This window comes from Mercurialis annua, linkage group LG2 (assembly GCF_937616625.2).
Source record: "Mercurialis annua linkage group LG2, ddMerAnnu1.2, whole genome shotgun sequence".
Lineage (NCBI taxonomy): Eukaryota > Viridiplantae > Streptophyta > Magnoliopsida > Malpighiales > Euphorbiaceae > Mercurialis > Mercurialis annua.
The window spans coordinates 6782386-6803961 of NC_065571.1; the positions used below are offsets into that span (position 1 = coordinate 6782386).

General features: G+C 33.6%; 2 protein-coding genes across 2 annotated transcripts; one reads left to right on the forward strand and one right to left on the reverse strand.

Annotated features, from left to right (window-relative positions):
• Positions 1-176: 176 nt before the first annotated feature.
• Positions 177-14935, forward strand: LOC126667848 (DNA repair protein RAD50). The gene is made up of 27 exons (XM_050360942.2): positions 177-437; positions 530-616; positions 707-874; positions 1457-1632; positions 2512-2626; positions 4024-4252; positions 4469-4647; positions 4731-4901; positions 5087-5191; positions 5336-5443; positions 5595-5806; positions 5917-6009; positions 6810-6937; positions 7904-8018; positions 8131-8260; positions 8371-8580; positions 9713-9921; positions 10167-10368; positions 11268-11437; positions 11515-11839; positions 12182-12307; positions 12386-12438; positions 13107-13257; positions 13659-13721; positions 13824-13957; positions 14216-14344; positions 14433-14935. Exons 1-27 carry the CDS (start codon positions 315-317, stop codon positions 14470-14472), a joined length of 3951 nt encoding a protein of 1316 aa, XP_050216899.1. The 5' UTR covers positions 177-314; the 3' UTR covers positions 14473-14935.
• Positions 14936-17133: 2198 nt separating this feature from the next.
• LOC126667916 (serine hydroxymethyltransferase 4) lies at positions 17134-19870 on the reverse strand. The gene is made up of 4 exons (XM_050361056.2): positions 19129-19870; positions 18072-18462; positions 17880-17981; positions 17134-17633 (listed from the first exon to the last, which is right to left on the reverse strand). Exons 1-4 carry the CDS (start codon positions 19804-19806, stop codon positions 17389-17391), a joined length of 1416 nt encoding a protein of 471 aa, XP_050217013.1. The 5' UTR covers positions 19807-19870; the 3' UTR covers positions 17134-17388.
• Positions 19871-21576: the final 1706 nt, after the last annotated feature.

The following is a 21576-nucleotide window of genomic DNA, read 5'->3' on the forward strand; positions in this document are numbered from 1 at the left end:
TTGAAACTATTTGTAATCCCGAAGTACCGCGAGGGTCGTATATTAGTAAAAAATAAAAAAAGCTTATTAAAACAATTGAATTCTTCAAAAAGAAAATGTAAATGTCAACTTCGTTAATTTTGTTAAAACAAATAAAACCCAAATTTAATTTCTCTTTTTTATTTTCCCTCCTTTTCTACTACTGGGAGGCGTACACCATTGTCTGTCTCCTCCGTTCTCTGCTTCACTTCCCCGTTTTATTTTAATGCGCTTCATCAAAAATCAAAACTAGGGTTTCGAGTTTCATTAATTTTTAACTCCAAACAAAGAACAAAATGAGTACGGTGGACAAGATGCTGATTAAAGGAATCCGGAGTTTCGACCCGGAGAACAAAAACGTCATCACCTTCTTTAAACCCTTAACCCTAATCGTCGGCCCCAACGGCGCCGGAAAAACTGTAACAGTCTCACTTCTCTCTTATTTTTTTTAAAATTGCTAATCGTTAATTGTTTGTGTTGTTTTAATATTTTTTCATAACTAATTTTGCAGACTATTATAGAGTGTTTAAAGCTATCTTGCACAGGGGAGTTGCCTCCAAATGCAAGGTCTGGTCACAGTTTTATTCATGATCCTAAGGTATAATCTGATCAATTCCTTAACTAATTTATCACTAAAATTTTGTAAAATTATAATCTATTTGAGAATTATGTGTTTGATTGTTTGTAGGTTGCAGGAGAAACAGAAACAAAAGGACAAATTAAGCTGAGATTTAAGACTGCAGCAGGGAAAGATGTAGTGTGCATTAGGTCATTTCAGCTTACGCAAAAAGCTTCGAAAATGGAATATAAGGCTATTGAGAGTGTGCTTCAAACAATTAATCCGCATACCGGAGAGGTTACAATTTTTTTTAATAATGCTTTACTTGGTGCATTCCACATGTTTTTATGGAATTCATTTGTAAATGAATGTAGCTATGTTTGGTTCAGTAAGAAATTCATTTGACCACTCTACTTTTAAGTATAGTAAAATTTATCATATTATGTCAAATGGATTATAAAATAAATTATAGAGTAGACTTTAACAAAACAGGTGATAAGCATTTGTTTTAAGCATTTTTATATTTGTTTTATGTTTTCATTATATTCTTGCTGCTAAATATTGCTGTAGCATGAAGTTTTAGAATTGTGTCTAACCTAGCATGAGTTTAAATATCTGGTAAATATTGTTGTTTGTTTGCAACTTCATGATTCGGAGGACAATGCACTTTAGTTTAGCTGTTCAAACACATTGAAAGTCTTGGTCAGATAGATGACTTGTGCTAAATTTGTCATGGTTTCATTTGTTTATTCCTTTGGTTGACAACAATAATATAGCTCATGTGACATTTGAAGAAGTGGCGAGAAATTCCTGATCTTATTTGATGATTAAGCCAATCTGAAATTTAGGAAACTTTTCATGTTTCTTGTTGAATTGCAGAAAGTTTGCCTTAGCTACAGATGTGCTGACATGGACCGAGAAATTCCTGCTTTAATGGGGGTCTCTAAAGCCATTCTAGAAAATGTTATATTTGTTCACCAAGATGAAGCTAACTGGCCACTGCAAGATCCTTCCACATTGAAGAAGAAGTTTGATGATATCTTCTCTGCTACTCGGTATATTTTGCATTTCCTCTTGAAATGTCATGACAATTTTTGAAAACTATGTCGCCAAGTGTTAAAAGCATTAAAAAGGAATCTTTTATCCTGTTCTGTTTTGCATTCGGTTCAGTTGGCTGGCTCACCTTTTTTCTCTTGTTTTTATTGGTATCCTTTAACTAGATTGTGTGTTTATGGACATGTAATAGATGCACATTGCTTTCTATACTTAAGTTTTAATATATGTTAAAAGTACTGCATGATGCTTTGTATTTTTTTGTCTTAGAGAACATTTGTGAACTTAACAAACCCTTTGAACATATCTGGCAGAGCACGTAGCAAATTTCCGTGACAAAACCTTATTTGCCTGTTTGTTTGTATTCCCTTCTTGGGTGGAAAGTTTTAGCACTGCAGGATTGTGCCTTGGACCCCTTATGTTGAAACGGGCAACTGAGTTATTTATAAATGACATGGAGCCGTCATTAGCTCTTCTGGTACTGCACATTGTCATAGTAGAGAATCCACTTTGGCTATCTTTTCATGTTCATCTGACTGAATACTTTCTTGTGGTGCAGTCAAGGAAACAGACATCCCAATATGGATTCTCCATTTACTAATTTAAGGAACTGGTTTGAAGGTTCTACATTGAAACTTATATGAAAATGAAGGATTATAACAATAATTGCAATATAAAAAAGTATTTCCAATTGATCTTGTTGCTTACTTTTGGATGCCTTAGATGGAATGCTGTTTGCAAGAGTCTTCTTCTTTGTAATGTTTGATTATTATCAATATATATATCACTTGTTTCTTTCATTTGAGTGCATTTAGTATAACCAGACGTACTTTTAAGGTAAATCTTTTTTTTTTAAGTTTTGGCAATTTTCATTGATGCAGATATACAAAGGCTTTGGAGGTTATTAAAAAACTTCATAAGGATCAGGCTCAAGAAATAAAGACATTTAAACTAAAACTGGAGAATCTTCAAACTTTGAAGGACTCTGCATATAAGGTTTTAATACCTTTCCTATTCTCGCTTTGAGTAATATGTTTGACCTGTGCTTTCACGGATCGTTGGCAGCAAGGATATGCCTATTTGGTGGTCAACTAAACTTGTCATTTTTCTTATTACAATACTATCAATCATTTTGAAATGGGAAGGCCAAAAGAAGTGTATCCTTGAACCTTGGGTAATTGGCGGATGTTGGGTTCTGTTCCTTTAGTTCTTAAGCATGAAAAGGCTCTCTGTTTATGATTTCTCTGAGCATTGGATTTTGCTCATCACTTTTTTATGGATATACTTGGAGTGTTGTTTAATAATAGGGAATACTTTTATTAGTTGATCCTAATATCTGTGATCAGTAAATTTCTTTCATCTTTCATACTTGTAACATGCTTCGTTTTCTTCTTGGGTATTTTTATTCACCAGAAGTGTAGGATAAAATAGCAACAAAGGTTCATTTTGCCCTCCGAACTTGGCACAAAAAATCAATTAAGGCCAAGATGATCACTTTGAGAAAAAACACCATGAACTTGGCATTTTGACTCATTTTACCCCCTTAAATGAGGTGGCAAAAAACAATTGGAGCATTATATACAAATTGGAGTTGAGGTGGCGGAAAATTATTGGTCAATTTGAAGCTGAAGGAGTAAAATGAGCTAAAAAGCCAAATTCAGTTTTTTCCCCCAAAGCCATGAATTTTGCCTTAATTGATCTTTCATGTCAAGTTTAGGAGGCAAAATGAACCTTTGCTGGATAAAATAGACAGTCTTTCCTTTTTTGTTCCTAGCTATTGGAACTTTGGAAGTTCTACATAAACCGATTTTGCAACTATTAGAATGATGCTCTCTCTCTCTCTCTCTCTCTCCATTGATCCTGCTACACCATTAATTCATAATACTGCTTTATTTGCCAGTGTTATCAAAGAGGCACTTGAGATGCCAGCCTGGGTGCCTCATCCACTGAGAGGCGGGCGAGTTCCCTAAGTCGTGCGCGCCTTTGGGAAATTTAGTGTAATTTTGACTTTTTCTTTTTAAAATTAGAACAAAACCCTTATTTCAGCGTGCTACTGAATACTTATTCAACACTGACTCTCTCTTTTTACTTAGAGACATAAAAAATCTAAACCTAAACTACACTTTCAAATTACTAAAATTAATTGGATTTGTGCTTGTTTGTTAATGCTATATTTAAAAAATACATTTATATTTTTATATATATTTTATTGTGTGATTTATTTCTGGCGCCTTCCTCCTTTAATGACTATGTTGTTTACACATGTTACTTAAATTTGTGAACCTGCTAGTTGAGCCAAAGTTTATGTTTTTCCCGCTTATCAAGTATGCAACTTGCCAATTGAGTAGTTGTAAGGGGTTTGTTTTTGATGGCATCAAACTGTGTTTTTATAGCTTCGAGAAAGCATTACTCAAGATGAAGAAAGAACAGAATCTTTAAAAGTCCAAATTCAAGAGTTGGAAAACAAAGTCCAGAATATTGATTTGAAAATTCAGCAAAGCGAAACAACTATGAAAGACTTGAGAAAACTACAGGAGCAGATAATGACAAAAACTGTGGAAAGGAGAACTTTATTTAAGGAGCAGCAGAGACAGTATGAAGCTCTTGAGGAGGAAAATGAAGGTTTGCATGCTTAGCAGAGGCATATTGGTTTTTATCTTGGTCTATAAACCCTTGTTTTCTTGGCTTATCTCAGCAGCGTGCTTAAAAATATGCAGACACATATATAAGCACACTGTTTGTGTTCATCATCCTGTCCAACAAAGTTATTTCCTTGAGATAGTTGTCAGTGCTTTTTACCAAATTGTTTACTTTTGCTTAGCTTTTTTTATTGTATAGACCCTGATGAAGATTTGATGGAATGGAAAACCAAGTTTGATGAAAAGGTTGCTCAATTGGATTCTAGCATTAGCAAGCTGGAGAGGGAAATGGAGGACATGGAGATAAAATCTTCTTTTCGTAAGAAGTGCATTACTGAGTATACCCGGGAGATTAGCAGGCTTGAGACTGAAGCTGAAGTAATCAGTTATAATTTTTAAAAAGCTTCTTTCCTAATTTGTGGAATATTTAAATGTCTCCTGTTTTTTGTTTTTGGAATCAGGCTAACATGTCCCTGAAGAGTGAAAGAGATTCCACCATCCAGAAACTTTGCACGAGATACAATTTAGGGTCTCTTCCACATGCCCCTTTCAGTGAGGAAAATGCTGTGGACCTCACAAATAAACTAAAATCAAGGTTGATCGACCTCGAGAAGGATTTGCAAGAAAAAAAGGTCTCTCGAGTTCTTCCTTCCTGAGTGTGTGCTCTCTAGTGCTACCATGCATGTGTTTCTCTAGATTTATCTATCTTTTTACATGTCTACATGCACGCATATGTACATATATATATATATACATGTGGACGTTCTTTCTTTTTTTTGTGAATTGAATTAACCTATATGATAACTTGTTATGCCAGACATCAATTGACCTTGAAGTTAAGACAGCGGAAAATCGCTACTGGGATGTAAATGATCGCTGGAAAAACAGCAATGCTCAGAAGCATGCTAAAATAGAAATAAAGGTGCTATATGTTAACCTTTTCATCTAGCATGCGGGTGCTTTTTCTTCCTTTCCTTTCTTTTTATTAGAAGGATAAATGCATTGTGTTCTAGTGCAAATTTCTTCTTGTTTCATGATGCATTATTACTGACATCATTTTATGTAGAATGGCATTTTGAATCGCATTACGGAGAAGGAACATGAGCGTGCTTCATTTGAAGAACAAATTTCGCATGTTAATCTTTCTCATATTGATGAAAGAGAAAAGAATACGGTGATAATTTTCTCACTTTTTGCTAAATTTCTGGCTGGAGGTTCAATAACTTAGTCTTATTAACAAAAATGAATCTTTAAATAAAAAAAAGTCTTCTTTTTTAGAACAAAAAACAGAAATTTCAATGTAAATTCTCTTGTTAACTTTGCAGCGAATTGAAGTTGAAAGAAAGACAAGCCAACTGGCTGAAAGATCATTTGAATCAAACATTCGTCAAAAGCAAAGTGAGCTTTATGGCATTGACCAACAGATTAAGGTGCTGAATAGGGAGAAGGACATCTTGGCTGGAGATTCTGAGGATAGAGTGAAACTGTCCTTGAAGAAGGCAGAGTTGGAGAATCACAAGAAGAAACACAAAAAAATGTTAATGATATATATTTGTCTTTTTCTTATTTGTGGCTTCTCTTTTCCATTTCATGTTTAAGTTTGCCATCTAGCTCTTCAAGACCTAATCTAAATTTTTGGCTTCTTAGAATTGATGAATACAAGGATAGGATCAAAGGAGTGCTAAAAGGGAGGCTTCCTCCTGATAAGGATATAAAGAAGGAAATTACTCAAGTTTTAAGGTTTTCCTAACTTCTCTAATGCACTTTAAATTTTGAGATGATATCCCTTTGACAGTTCATATGATTATGTCACTGTTGACCTTGATTTTTTTTTTTTTTTTTTTTATGTCTACCAGCAAATTCTTTTTGACTATGATTGTTCTCTTTGCTTTCTTTCTTTCTCTCAAAAGAAAACTTCTGTTTGTTTCTAAATACACTGGATTATAGCAACTACTAGTCTACTACTATTAGTCTGTCCACCCAACTCCTTCCAAGCCGTGCTTTTTTTGTTGAATTCTATTGTGTTTACAATTCTGCCCTTTCTGTATTTAGCGCTTTGTGCTTTTGCTGCTAGTATATGTGTAGCTATCTTTACTGTATTTTTTTTTAAATGATGCCATATCTCAGAAGGTCCTACTTCAAAAGCATCGTTGTCATATAATTAGATTATATCTCTTATGTGGCTGTCTTTTATAATGTTAATCTGTGTTGAATCTTTAAACCAGCTACAAACATCAAAGTTGATTTCATCAAGGAATTACATGTTATGTATTATCTCATTGCAAGTAAACCATGCCACTAGAAGGCACATGAATAATGTCATTAGAGCATCTGATATTTTATTTGGTCAACCAACATCGACCTAATCACTAGGGGAAAGCATATATAATTTTAATTATTTCTTTTTCCTTCATTGTTGTTATTTGGTTAAACAGTCATATTTTCCCGGCAAGGTTTCCGGTGTTCATAATTTGCTTTACCTAACATTTTCTTCTATAAGATATTTTGTTGTTCCTCAAGCTGGTATGCTACTGGTGTAGATCCCTCGGATTGGAATTTGATGACTTGAACTCGAAATCTGGTGAAGCTGAGAAGGAGGTGAATGTGCTGCAGATGAAAATTCAAGAAGTTAATAATAACCAGTCCAAATCTCGCAAGGATATGGAATGTGAGTATTGTTTCATTGAAGTTGAAAACTGGTAAAAGTTGTTTGGGTTCAATTATATATTAGGTTACTTAACTATCGTTGTTTATGTGGGTTTATCCTTTTAAATGAATCAATGAGATGCAGTAGTTGTCTTAAGAGTTATAAGAAGTTACTCAAATGCATGAAAGAGTTGGAGTAGTCTTCTTGATTCTTTTTTATCCAGCTCAAGAAATGATCTTCCACAAAAAATTTGTTTAACGAAAACAGGATTGTAAACAAGTTGAGCTGCTCACGGGTGGCTCAGAGTTCAGTATTCAAAACTCCAACCAACCTCGAGCCGAACTTGAACACCTCTTTTATGTAATGAGCTCAACATGAACACTTAAAACTCAGCTCCGTTCGTTTGTTTACAGCTCTAAATGGAACTTTGATTCATGATTTTAGCTGTATTGCTTTACGTTATCGGACTGCCAGTCTTGTTTCGAAGGGCTTCTACGCTGATTATCAACTACATCAATAATGTGGCCTTTTAGGAATCATAAGATGTCCGCTTCCATATATTCAGGAGGATATTGAGGTTATTTTTGCTTCAATTTTACACATGAACTTAAACATCCCTTGAATGAAAAATTGAGCACGAATATAATAAAACATTTTTGGTTTTTATTTAGCTATTGATAAGTAGCCTAGCCACGAAGAGTTAACATAACATCAACTTAGGCGTGTATTATTTAATTTTTCCCGCCTTTTCTCAGTATTAAAGTAGTTCTTTTTTATCTATATGAACGGATGTATGGGTAGGTTGTCATTTTATGGAGTTGGTTTTTATTCTGTTAAATGAATTCCTATAAGACTAGAATGATAGCCGGTAACATTTTATGGTTGGATTTTGGCAATTTATTATGCTTGTTAGCTTTTGTAATCTTTTGCTGATTATGGCCTAGTTAACTTATCTATATATTTACTTATTAAGTGGATTTAATGTAGCAAGAAAGAGGTTCATCGAATCAAAACTCCGGTCATTGGATCAACAATCACTTAGCGTTGACTGTTACCTTAAAGCGTTGGACTTATCTAAGGATAAAAGAGATGATCGGAAAAGGTATCATGACTTGACTTCTTGTTCTCCTAAAATTTATACGAGCTAATTATCATGTTGGTGATTGATAGTGGGTTACAGAGGAGCTAATATTGTGCTGGTGAATTGCATGCAGCAAGTACAATGTTGCAGATGGTATGCGGCGGATGTTTGAACCTTTTGAAAAAGTAGCTCGTGCCCATCATTTTTGCCCTTGTTGTGAGCGTCCTTTCTCTGCTGAAGAAGAAGACGAGTTTGTTAAAAAGGTTTTCACTATTTGAGCTTAATGTCTGGTTTCTTACTCAGACAACTACGATATTTTATAGAGATAATTTTTCTTTTCCTGAATATGCTGGTTTCATCATGTCAAGTATAGCAAAGAGTGAAGGCTGCGAGTACTTCTGAGCACATTAAAGCGTTGGCTTCAGAGTCCTCCAATGCAGATTCTTATTTTCAGCAGCTGGACAAGCTTCGTGTGGTTTACGAGGAATATGTAAAAATTGGCAAGGAAACAATTCCTCAAGCAGAGAAACATTTGCATGACCTTACAGAAGAGCTAGATCAGAAGTCTCAAGCCCTTGATGATGTAAGCTTTTTTTTTCCCACTTTAAACTGTAAATAACATGGATATCATATATTACAACTTATTTTGATGGAGACTTTTTCTATTTTAGTCTTTTACTACTCAGTTATAGTTCTCTTAAGTACTTTCAGAAATTTTGGTTTTATCTTATGGGAAAGCATGTGACCCATTGTTTCAATTTGTATGCTCATTATAGTATCATATTTAAGCGCTTAGACTGCAATTATTTTTTTATGTTGGAGATGTTAAACATTTCATCATTGGAGTAAAGATAATTGATGTAATCTGAAAAGAGTTGAATATATGAGTAGCCTGCAAGGGAAAATATTTGTGCTATACAATCTTAGGTAATTTTTCAGATAGTAAATCTATCAAAATTGTTACAAACATGTATACATGTTGATATGTAAATGTTAGAAAATTGATTTAGATTTTAGATGAAATTTTTTGCCAGCATTCGACTAATCTCTCATTTGCCAAAATCCCTCAAATGAAGAATTTGAAAGCCCCATTTTAAAGAGGTGGGAAATTTCATAAACTTTCCTTGGTTCTGAAATTAGATTTCAAAATGTATACACTACAATGCAATGTCCAATACATTGGACTAAAATCCTGGGTTTTGGAAACCATGATTTTCTGAAAATCTGTTGAAGGTAGATTAGCCTTTAGCCAGTAGAAAGGAGGCATGAGGATCATGGCATCATTCAAGGACCAATTTTTCTCTTTGCAGATTGTCTTGGGTAAAATTATTATTTGCTTGGCTTATCATGGAAGCTTTATGGCTTTAAGAGAGTTTCGCTGCTTGTGTTGTTCCCATTCAGTGTAAATTTGTAGCTTCAGTTTGCTTAAAACGTTTTTTTATGTTGGAGATCTTCTGCTTATAATTACTGATCCTCAAAAAAATAAAAAGAAATTCATAGCAAAAAGGTTGCCTATTTAATCGTGCATCAAATTCGCCTCTTGCAGGGAAATTTGGTTGAAAGAACCATGAAGCCAATTGAAATTATATGAATCAATTCTTTTTTGTGTGCATTTCATTGTTTAGAGGCCAATGATATTATCTTGTTGATATGGTCAACTGCATTTTCTTAATGGTTATGTATTTTATGAAAGTTACGAATGGTTTTTCTTGTAGGTGCTGGGTGTTTTTGCTCAAATAAAAGCTGACAAGGAATTAGTTGAGGCCTTGGTGCAACCTGTTGAAACTGCTGATAGGCTTTATCAAGAAATTCAACTTTGGCAAAAGCAAGTTGATGATTTGGAGTATAAGCTTGACTTTCGTGGCCAGAGTGTCAAATCAATGGAAGAAATTCAGTCAGAGCTGAGTAGTTTGCAGGGCACAAAGTACATTTTTTTTTACTCTAGTACTTTTTTTTACTTGTTCATTATCTATATGAATTTTAATATTTTGTCTTTCATGAACTATTAAGCAATTTTTCATTCTACATTTTCATATTATGTTCTTTCCGTTGTTTTTGTTGCTAACATAGATTGTATAATTGTTTCTCTCTGAAATGTTGCTTTCTAGAGTTTTTTCCCCTTTCATCTTCATCTCTTTCCTTATATTTGATTTTTGTGCTGGCGATTAGGGAAGCTTTGCATAGTGAACTGGAAAATCTCAGGGAGGAACAGAGGTACATGGAAAATGATTTGTCACACATGCAACTGAGGTGGCATGCCCTAAGGGAGGAGAAAGTTATGGCAGCTAACACTCTACAAAATGTCAAGAAGGCAGAAGAAGAATTGGAACGTTTGGTTGAGGAGAAAAACCAAGTGGAGCTTGATGAAAAGGTCATCTCTCATCCTGGCTGTTTTTGTTTTCTTTCTTTGAACACCAGTTTTAATTGTCAAACGTTTATGAATGCATACTTGGGCTAATCGTATTAGAATGAATGATGGAGTGCGTGATCAAGGGCATTTTTATGTGGGCTTGATGTAATGCTATTTGAGTATATTGAGGCTGTTTGTGAAACAGGGATTTCCAGTTGATGATGCTTTGTGTTCACTCCTACACAAGTAGAAGTGGTTTTTATTGCATGAGTTTACTACATTTTTTTTTTGAGCTTTGGTGTCCAATGACACTGAATAAACAAAATATCAGTGAGCAAGTGTGTGTTTGAACTTTCCTGCCTAGCTCTCCCAGACTCTATCGGCCTTCTTTTTTTTCAAGAGTCCATGTCTGAAGTAGCCTGGTTTTAAAGGGGCTTGGCTCTGGATGAAGCTTACCTGCTTATTAGAAGTATGATTTGAAGTTTTCATTTCTTATGAGACCTGTGGATTTAAAATGAATATCTTCTCCCTTTGCTATTTGGGTGGACCGATGTCAATGAAGGTTTTACATATCATGCCCATGTAAGATGGTAGGGCTTTTGCTTAAAGGCAAGGGGGATGGATAAACAGAAATTTTGGTATAGAATAAGGCGTTCTCTTGTCCTTGCTAGCATGTGCATGGCAATTCGTCATTCGTGGCCCCCTTAGTATTTATTTTCCCTGTCAGTAAGTTAAGTCAATTTGATAGTCCTGATTTTTTTTGAAAATCCATATTAGAGAATTTGATTTTAATGGGGCATGCATGTGGTTCAGTATCTTGGAGTTCTTAATTTTACACACAAAATTTAATTAGAATAGTCTTCATGATAATCACTCTCATCATCATTCCCTAGCAAATTGATTTTCTTGATATTTTTCAGCATTTGGCAGAGGCTCTTGGCCCTTTATCTAAGGAGAGAGAAAAATTAGAAAGTTATTACAGTCAATTGAAAGTCAAAGTTGAGCAGGAATATGAGGAGCAGAAAAAACAATTGAGTAATTATCAGTGGGAAGTTGACACACTGCTTAAGCTTGGCTCTAAAATTAAGGAGTAAGTTTCCCGTAAACTGAGGATTGATTTACAAGATTTTCCCAGCTTATCATTTACCACTAATTTTATACTTTCAGGTATAATGACTTGAAGAAGGGGGAGAAATTGAAGGACATGCAAGAAAAGCTCTCTCTTTCGGAGTCTCAACTTCAAAATTGTGATGATAGGAAGAAGGAGATCTCAACTGAATTAAACAAATTCACAGACCTTAAGAAGAATCAAGATAGACTAAAAAGAGATATTGAAGATAACTTGAATTACAGGAAAACAAAGGCTGCAGTGGATAAGCTTAACCAGGAGATTGAATCATTGGAGGAGGAAATGCTGAAGATTGGTGGAGTTTCTTCATTTGAAACCGAACTTGCAAGACACTTGCAAGAAAGAGATAGACTTCTTTCAGAGGTATATTTGTAAATTCCAAATCCATTCCACGCTTAATTCTAGTATGGGAAGAATTCTTCACTGGTACTCCTTTCTGTGTGATGCATGCAAAGGAGTTGGAAGTAAACCTATTGGTGCTTATTAATAAACAATTTATAAGCTGTCCTTGACTCCAGCTTCTCATATAGAAAAATGTGTGGCTTCTCCATTTTAAATGTATTTTTCTTGCTTACTATACAGCTTTTCAGCATATTTGTGTTTTCACCGTGTTCATCCATACAACTACCATTTGATCTCGAAAAAAAAAAAAACTACCATTTGATCTGCTCGAATGCAAAGTATTTATCTTTTTCTCTTACACAGTTAAACAAGTGCCGGGGTACGATGTCAGTATACCAGAGCAATATTTCGAAGAATAAAGTTGATCTAAAACAGGCTCAATATAAGGATATTGACAAGAGGTACTTTGATCAGCTAATTCAGCTAAAGGTGGGCTATATTTCTGATTACTTAAACATGCTCTTTGTTAGTTTTGTGGATGTTATTAACCTGAATATTTTGTGCCAGACAACTGAAATGGCAAACAAGGACCTGGACAGATACTACAATGCACTTGACAAGTGAGCTTTTTCCTGATCAAGTTAATATATAAGTTTAAGCTTTTCCTGATCAAGTTAATATATAAGTTTAAGCTTATATCCAATATAACTCTTTAATGATTATAATTTGGGTTTAAGTCCTTAGTCAAATTTCTGCTTGAAGCTGTGTGATCCGAGAGCCTAGTGGTGTTTTTGAATTTTGGTTGCCCTTCAGCTCTTATTGCAAATTTTGAGTACGTTAGACTGTTAGTTGCTTACTGTTCTCCATATATCATGGATACACATGGTTGTAGTTTTTTGAGTAATTTTTGAACTAGTGGGAAATGAACTATGACCTATCCTGCCCTCAGCTCGCCCTGTGTATAGGGAAAGCCTCCTTTTTTTTGGTGGCTCATGACTGACAAACATATTTTGAGTCATTTTGAAAATTTACTTGCCTGGTTACCTATTTATTATATCTGAGCTGCACAAGCGCAATGAAACAGAAATCTTTGTTTTGTTTTCAGTTTCCACCTTAAGAAGTTTGAACAGTTGCTAAAATACTGTCATATGCTTAGCTGATTACAAGAACGGTTGGCTTGCTCGTTATTTAAACGTGTATGCATGTGTATGGCGATTATTGACAAGAGTTGCTTCATTTACTTCGTCCCCATTAGCATGGGTTTTTAAAAGTTTATTTCCGTTTGTAGAGCACTGATGCGCTTCCACACAATGAAGATGGAGGAGATAAATAAAATCATTAGGGAATTGTGGCAACAAACATACAGAGGACAGGATATAGATTACATTAGTATTCATTCAGATTCTGAAGGTGCTGGGACCCGTTCTTATAGCTACAAGGTATGAGCTATGGGATAACTCCTAAAGACAATGTTTACTTCTTGCATTTCTCTCTTTTCAAGTACAACTCAATTCACTTTAATCCAAATCTCAATTTCAATCTGGTTCAGGAAAATTAGGTTCATTTTTTTTCATTCTGTCCATTTGGCTACAGTTCTAGTCTGGGTAATGATTCTAAATTCTTTCGACCACTATATTCCCTACTGCACTCCTGGATCTACCACCAGCCGTCCCTGATAATTTTTATGTGCTCAGTTCCTTAACTGGTGCACCCACATGTGTATTAACTGATAATCAAACTACCTCAATTGCATCCCTCCCAACTTCACCTTTATGGAAAGCACTTCTATTTTCACTTTCTATGAAATACTGTAACAATATTGCCATTCTTTTCAAAACAGGTGGTGATGCAAACTGGTGATGCAGAGCTAGAAATGAGAGGAAGGTGTAGTGCCGGTCAGAAGGTGATTAATTATCAAAATTCTCCTTTATTCAAGTCAAAAGAATAATTTAAAGAAGAAATGGGAAAAATAGAAGATATAAAAACACTTATGCTGTGCTTTCAGGTCCTTGCTTCTCTTATCATTCGGTTGGCTTTAGCTGAAACATTCTGCCTCAACTGTGGAATATTAGCTTTAGATGAACCTACCACAAACTTGGATGGCCCAAATGCAGAGAGCCTCGCTGCAGCTCTCCTTAGGTATGATCAAGCTATGTTGCATATAAACTTATTGAGTCCTATGTTTTGGCGCTCGTTTCTGATTTCCGAAAATGCTTCTTAAACTCTACATTTATAAGTTATATTTGTAAAATATGTCGTTTCGGCATTTCTTATTCGATTTGCATGCCACAGCTGTGTTTAACAGATAATAGAAGTTCATTACATGTCCCGCTTATGAATTTCAGATTAATTCTGGACCTGTGTGTATATTAATCTTCATGTTTTTACGTTCTTCAGAATCATGGACGATAGGAAGGGACAAGAGAATTTTCAGCTGATTGTAATTACTCATGATGAGCGTTTTGCTCAACTAATCGGTCAGCGACAGCATGCAGAAAGATATTACCGAGTGATGAAGGATGATCAGTAAGGCTGTTTTCTCCTATAGTGCTCCAATTTGTGTTAGTTTCTCTTATGCTATATATTGTTTAAGTGTCATTTTTCTGTTTTCCAGCCAGCACAGCATAATTGAATCCCAAGAGATTTTTGATTGACAATCCTATACAATATGGTCGAATGCATCATTTGCTCAGATGGAGAAACACTTGGAAGATTCAGTTAATGTGTTCAAGTCAAATGTTTCTCAAGTTGTAAAGGGTAAATTAATTATCATATCTAATTCCTCTTGTGATACTATTATTGTAAATCTAAAAAGTGTGTTTTTTAGTGATCGTGATACAATAGTGCTTTTGTTTTTTATTCTATAATGGAAAACATATTTATTAGAAAAGAAATACTAATCAAAGTATGTAGTTGGTGAAAGTGGCGGTCTCTCATAGCTTATATGGGTTTTACCAAATTTTTGGATGTGAAGAAATATTAGCCATGTTTTAACATGATGCCTGCCTACCTTAATATATACAATGCTTTCTACCTACCAAAGTGGGGGAGCATTACTACCTACCAAGGGGGTGATGATTTCAACTTGGTTGGTAGACTAGTAGTGGAATTTTTTTATGTGGTATATACACTTTGAATTCTAGTTCATGTGCTGATACTTAGACATACACTATCAACCTGACTCGATTCTTTGTTAAAAACCAATTTTTTGGTTTAACCCACTGTATGAGCCATTGAACCATTGAATCGGATTAACTGAAAAAATGGTCGATTTTTATAGATTTGATTGTAATATTTATTTATTTTTCTTTTTAAAAACTGTAAAATTCCATTTTGAGGTCCATAAATATTTTTATTGCTCTAAGGGTTCATTATATATACATATATTGAAAGAAAAAAAATGATCATATCGTATAAAATTTTATATGTATTTATATTTATTTAAAGGGTTCAATCAGTAGTTAAACTAGTCGAACTGTGGACTAATGGCTTGTTTGGTTATAATTTCTTTTTGAAATACTCTAATTATATAAATTTTAAAGTTATTCAATTGGAGTATTTATTTTGTAAGGATGTATTAATGTTTTGAATTTCTACATGATCATATTTAGGAAAAGGTCATTTATACTTTTAAGGTTTATTTCGAGGCTCAAGTAAGCTCATAATATTCGAAAATATTTAAATATGCTCTTAACATCTTAAAAAGTGAATAATTAGATCCCCAAATTTTGACAATCAGGCTCCTGACGTCTCATTTAAGAATCAAAATCGGACAATGGTTGTTCACTTTTTAAAATAATGTTAGGGGCATATTTAATTAGGGGCTCATTTGATCCTGCAGATAAATTTTAGAGGCATTCTTTTATTGCACAGTTCACCCGTCATTGTACTTATATAAAAAAATGAGAGTGGTGATCTATCCGTAAAAATATAACATCAAAAAAACGTATAGGAACCATTTGCATTGAGGGAATTTAAATGATTAAAATTCATAAATTTTGTATAAATCATATTTAAATAAAATCCACCGAATTCTCAAAATCAGCCATCTTTTAATACTCTTCATTTGATTTCCCTCTTAGAAAGTGAAAACGTCAAAATCCTCCAATATAATATTCTTCATTTGATTTTCTTCCTAGAAAATGAAAATGTTAAAATCCACCAATTTTTATGCATGATATGTGCTATAATATATGTTTCCAATAAGTCTATCGATTTTAGATTCTGATAACTTCATGAATTTTACTAAATCTGTGAATTTCAAAATTCCTCAATCTAAACAGTGCCAAAATAGTGGAACAATTTCTCATGGTAAAAATATGGATTGGGATTCCCTCAAGTTCATTTAAACTTGAGGGGGTCATGTTCATGATCTACACCGTTCATTATAAAATGAATGGTGTAGATCAAAAAAATATAATTTTAATCAAATTAATTTACACCATTCATTTTACAATAAACGGTGTAGATCGTGAACATGACCCTCTCAAGTTCAAATGAACTTGAAGGAATCCTAATCTTTTAAAAAATAGAAAATGCAAACACGAGATAACATCAAGATTTCACATATCAAACAAGCTTTATATTAACTTGAAATGGTAATTCTCTCAATTAAGCGGTATTTCTCTCAAAAAAATTCGCAAACATTTTCTTCATCCAAGAATCATTTGTGAGGGATAAGGAAGTGATTGTTTCTGGTTTTCAGCTAGAAATTCATCATTTTCTTATCTCTGTGAATTTATTTTCCATGTTTATTAGAGTTAATTTTCAACAAACTTCTATATTGTGGAGATTTACTTTTTGGTGAGTTTAGCATGTGGTTTGGATTGGGATTCCCTCAAGTTCATTTGAACTTGAGGGGGTTATGTTCACGATCTACATCGTTCATTATAAAATGAACGGTGTAGATTAATTTAATTAAAATTATGTTTCATTGATCTACACCGTTCATTTTATAATGAACGATGTAGATCGTGAACATGACCCCTCAAGTTCATTTTGAACTTGAGGGAATCCCAATCCGTGTGGTTTTGTTAAATTTGGGTTTTATGTTGTTTGTGGGTTGATCCTGTATATCAAATTCAAGTTTTCAAACATAATGATCATGGAAGTTTTAAAAATGTAAATAGCACTTGTAAATTCTCATCACTTGAATCCAACAATATATTGGAGCTGTTAAAATTTCATTCTTAATCAATTATTAAGTTCTAATTTGTATTTTCATAATCTTTGCACCAGCTAGATTATTTGCAGTGCACTTTGATGTTTTTCTCAATATATACTTTATCTTTGGAATAGAAAAAAACAGCTTCATATTAACATAAGTAATTACTTTATTAGTTTGAGGAATGAGCATCATTAGGTCATTAAGAGGATGAAACATCCCAACCTCCAACAACAAAACTTTAGATCACCACCATAAACCCCAAATCAAATTAAAAATTGATAGCTAACCTACTGGACCAAAAAAAAACAGAACAAAACAAAACACACAAATGGAAGCCCTTTTTCGCTTTCCGGTGGACGCTGAAGTTCAGCAAATAAAGACGCTACATGATAAGTATTTAGACCTAATTCTTGTACTTCATTTCAGACATGAGGAAGCCGGGCATGTCAAAGGAGGTCGAGAACTTCTCAACATCAGCCTTGAGAGCCTCAATGTCTTTGTTGTTCACCAAACCTTTGTTGAAGTCCTTCAACAGCTTTCCATATTCCTTCTGGATGCTCAATGTCAGGGACACTGCACGGTGAAGGAATTCTCCAATCTGTACGAAATCCTTCTCGACCAAACCTCTTGAGGTCATGGCAGGGGTACCTACAAGTAGAAACACCAATCAACAATCGTTACCTAAAATACAAATAACTATTGTTTTTTTCCCAGAATAAATAGCGCAATCATCCTTTAAGTATGTGCAGGCAACTGATTCACATAAATTTTACATGTACAATACTACTATTTTAAGCAATATCCAGAAAAATAAAAATAATAATTGCATACTTCAGAATTTCTAAGTGAATAATAGCAATGAAGACATTTTCTTATTTTAGTTAATTATCATACCGATTCTTACTCCTCCAGGAGCCAAAGCACTGCTATCACCGAACACAGCGTTCTTGTTTACGGTGATATTGCAAAGGTCACACAGCTTTTCAACTTTGTTGCCTGCAATTCACCAAAATAGTCAGATTGCATGACAAAATAACTATACACAGCCAGTAAATCATTCAAGTCAAGTAATTTCAATATGCCTACCGGTCAATCCAAGAGGACGGAGATCCCAGAGGACAAGGTGATTCTCGGTTCCTCCAGTGACCAGCTTGTAATCCTTGCTCATCAAGTATTCCCCGAGGGCAACTGCATTGGCCTTGACTTGTTTGGCATAAGCCTTGAACCCAGGGAGCATACTTTGTTTCAATGCAACGGCAAGAGCACCAATCTGGTGGTTGTGAGGACCACCCTGAAGAGAAGGGAAAACGGAAAAGTTGATCTTGTCTTCAAAGTCGTAAACTGCATCCTCTGGCTGGCCCTTCTTGGGTGGCTTAGGTCCCTTCCTGTAGAAGATCATACCAGCCCTAGGACCCCTCAAACTTTTGTGGGTTGTGGTTGTGACAATATCACAAAACTCAAAGGGATTGGCAGCTTCCTAAATTCAAAAGTAAAAGTCCAAAATTAGAAAAAAAATCGACATCTTCAAATTATTTCACCAAATTCATACTGAATGCACAAATCAAGTTTATTACTGTGACAAAATCAGATCAAATGCAGCAACACAATAGCACTTCCGAAACTCAAATTAACCAAGGCGATAATTTAATCCTAATGATAATTTATAATCTAGAGACCTTTATAAATGCCACTTTCTTCATCAGATATTACAAATGCATAAGCATAAAATCACAAAATATCTTACTTAGGTAGTAAATCCAATTGTAAGAATATCCCAATGCAAACAAAAAATAATAAGAACTACAAAATGGATAGCTTTTGTTTTCTTCAAAAACAATCATCTAGAATTTAAAATTAATAATAATATACAACAAGCAAATCTTTGAGATCTAAAATATTTAATCCACCTAACAAAAAATATAATAAATTAAAAACACACTTAATAGTTTATAACCAAATCAATGAGCTATATAACTTAAACGGAATAAACGATGAGCAGCAAACTACTACGTCATGGATTCAAGCGCTCTAAAAAAACTTTAAAACCCAGATGTATAACCAAGTAAATGAAGCTGAATTTAACAATCCAATCAGATCCAATAAACCAAAAATAAATACAAAACTATAAGATCCAAAGATTTACCTGAGCAGCAACAAGGCCACTAATATGAGCCATATCACAGAGCAATAAAGCACCACATTTATCAGCAACAGATCTAAATCTGGCATAATCCCAGTCTCTAGGATAAGCGCTCCCACCACAAATTATCAATTTAGGTCTGAAATCCAAAGCTTTCTCCTCCAACTTATCATAATCAATGTACCCATTTGTCGAATTAACCTTGTAAGGCAAACTCTCAAAATAAATCGAAGTCGCCGAGATCTTTTTCCCGCCGGAAGTGTAATACCCATGAGTCAAATGACCGCCTGACGGCAGATCAAGACCCATAATCCTGTCATGGGGTTGGAGCACGGCCGTGTAGGCGGCGAAATTAGCCGGAGAACCGGAGTAGGGCTGCACATTGACGCCCCATTTAGTGGCGTCCAAATGGAAGGCTTGGAGAGCGCGGGAACGGCAGAGATTCTCGATCTGGTCGATGTATTCGTTGCCGCCGTAGTAACGGTTGCCGGGCATACCCTCCGAGTATTTGTTGGTTAGCGCGCTGCCGAGAGCTTCGATGACGGCGAAGGAAGTGAAGTTCTCGGAGGCGATTAGCTCGATGCCGGAGCATTGGCGGCGCTTCTCTTTCTCGATCAAGTCGTTGATTTCTGGGTCGACGCTTTCGAGTGAGGAATTTCCCCAAACATTGACGGGATCCATTGTTGAGAAGAGAAAATTTGGAAATGGGATGAGAAGGTGAAGGAATGCGAGAAATGAAATTGTTTCGAGCGGTGCTTATAGAGGAGATTGTTGAGATTAGATAATTACATTTCTATCCTTTTTATTTTTAGTAATAATAATAATTCATACGAGTCAATATCAGCATTATGTTCGATTAGGGGTGAGAAAAAACCGAAACAAACCATTAATCCGATCCAAATCAATCCAAAATTAATTTTGGTTTGGTTAAAATGGTTAAAATGGATTGGTTTGGTTTTAAATTATAAAAAAGTATGGTTTTTGGTTTTGGTTTGGTTTCAACTAGTGGTTAACCGAACCGACCGAAAAACTGAAGTTTACAATAATATTATTTTTATTAATATTTATATATGTTTAAATAAATATAAAATTTATTTATTGAAATATTTATATAAAATTATAATATGTGTGTATAGATACATATATGAAAATAAAACATATAAACTAATACACACATATAAGTAAAAATTATTATGCATAATTTTAATTATTACGTATAATTATATATAATTTTTATCTAAATCTATATTAACTATACCGAACCAAACCGAACCAAAACCGATGCTAAAGTTTAGTTAACCGAACCGAAATTTTACATAAATATTTAGCGTGGTTTGGTTTTTATATTTTCCCTTAAAATATGGTTTGGTTTTGGAGTTTACTAAACCAAACCAAACCGAACCGAACCATGCTCACCCCTATGTTCGATCATAAAATATGTTGTATAATTTTATAAATCAAAATCAATATTTAAATTATATTTATTCGAGAGTTTAATACAATTATGTTGAAAAAATATTGGTATATTTTAATTTAATTTGATTGAAAAATGTATTCATAAATCTAAATCAAACTCGACATGATAAAATTGACGTAGTAACTAAATATTTGGATTCGATTCAATTTACAATTATTTAAAAGTCATAATTTTTACCACACATAAAATATTAGAGACATTTGAACTCCACTATCGACCGAACTAAATTTTGTATTTATTATTTGACTTTATTTGGAATGTGTGTGGCAGTAATATGCTATATCAGTATATATTATAATAATATATGTGTGAGAAAAAAAATTATATATTTTGATTGATAAATAATGATAAGATATGAAAAATAACTATATTGTCATGTAATTGTATATATATTTCGTTCTTTTGATTTCTTTGATAAATAATATAATTAAAGAAGTTATCTATACTCTTATTTTTTATTTTTATTAATAAATCAAAAATATAAAATTTACATAATTTAGTTCGTCTCAATTTAATATAATCAAATTAAAAATGTTAAATATTCAAACTACGTTGAACTAAAGTGTAATTCATAAACCAAATTGAGCAATTTGAACGGTGTCATCCAATTCGCATAAAAAACGTAATTTCAAAATAATTTTAGATCTTAAATTTATACATGAATTACAAAATGTTGGACTTTTGTTAGTGTATTTGCTAACTATAATAAAAAAAATAAAGATGAAATGAAAAGTTACTTAATTTAAAATAAATAACATTATAATCCATTTATATTCCATATAAAAAAGTTAAAGTTTGTAATTAGAGTTTTATATCTCTTTCGTTTTAAAACAATTATCTAATTTACTATTTTTACACAAAATAAAAAATTAATTAACATTTTGAATACTTATAAACTTATTTTTATTTTTATATTTTATTTTATTAAATACTATACTAATTCATTTTTAGGATAATAATGATAAATAGAGACT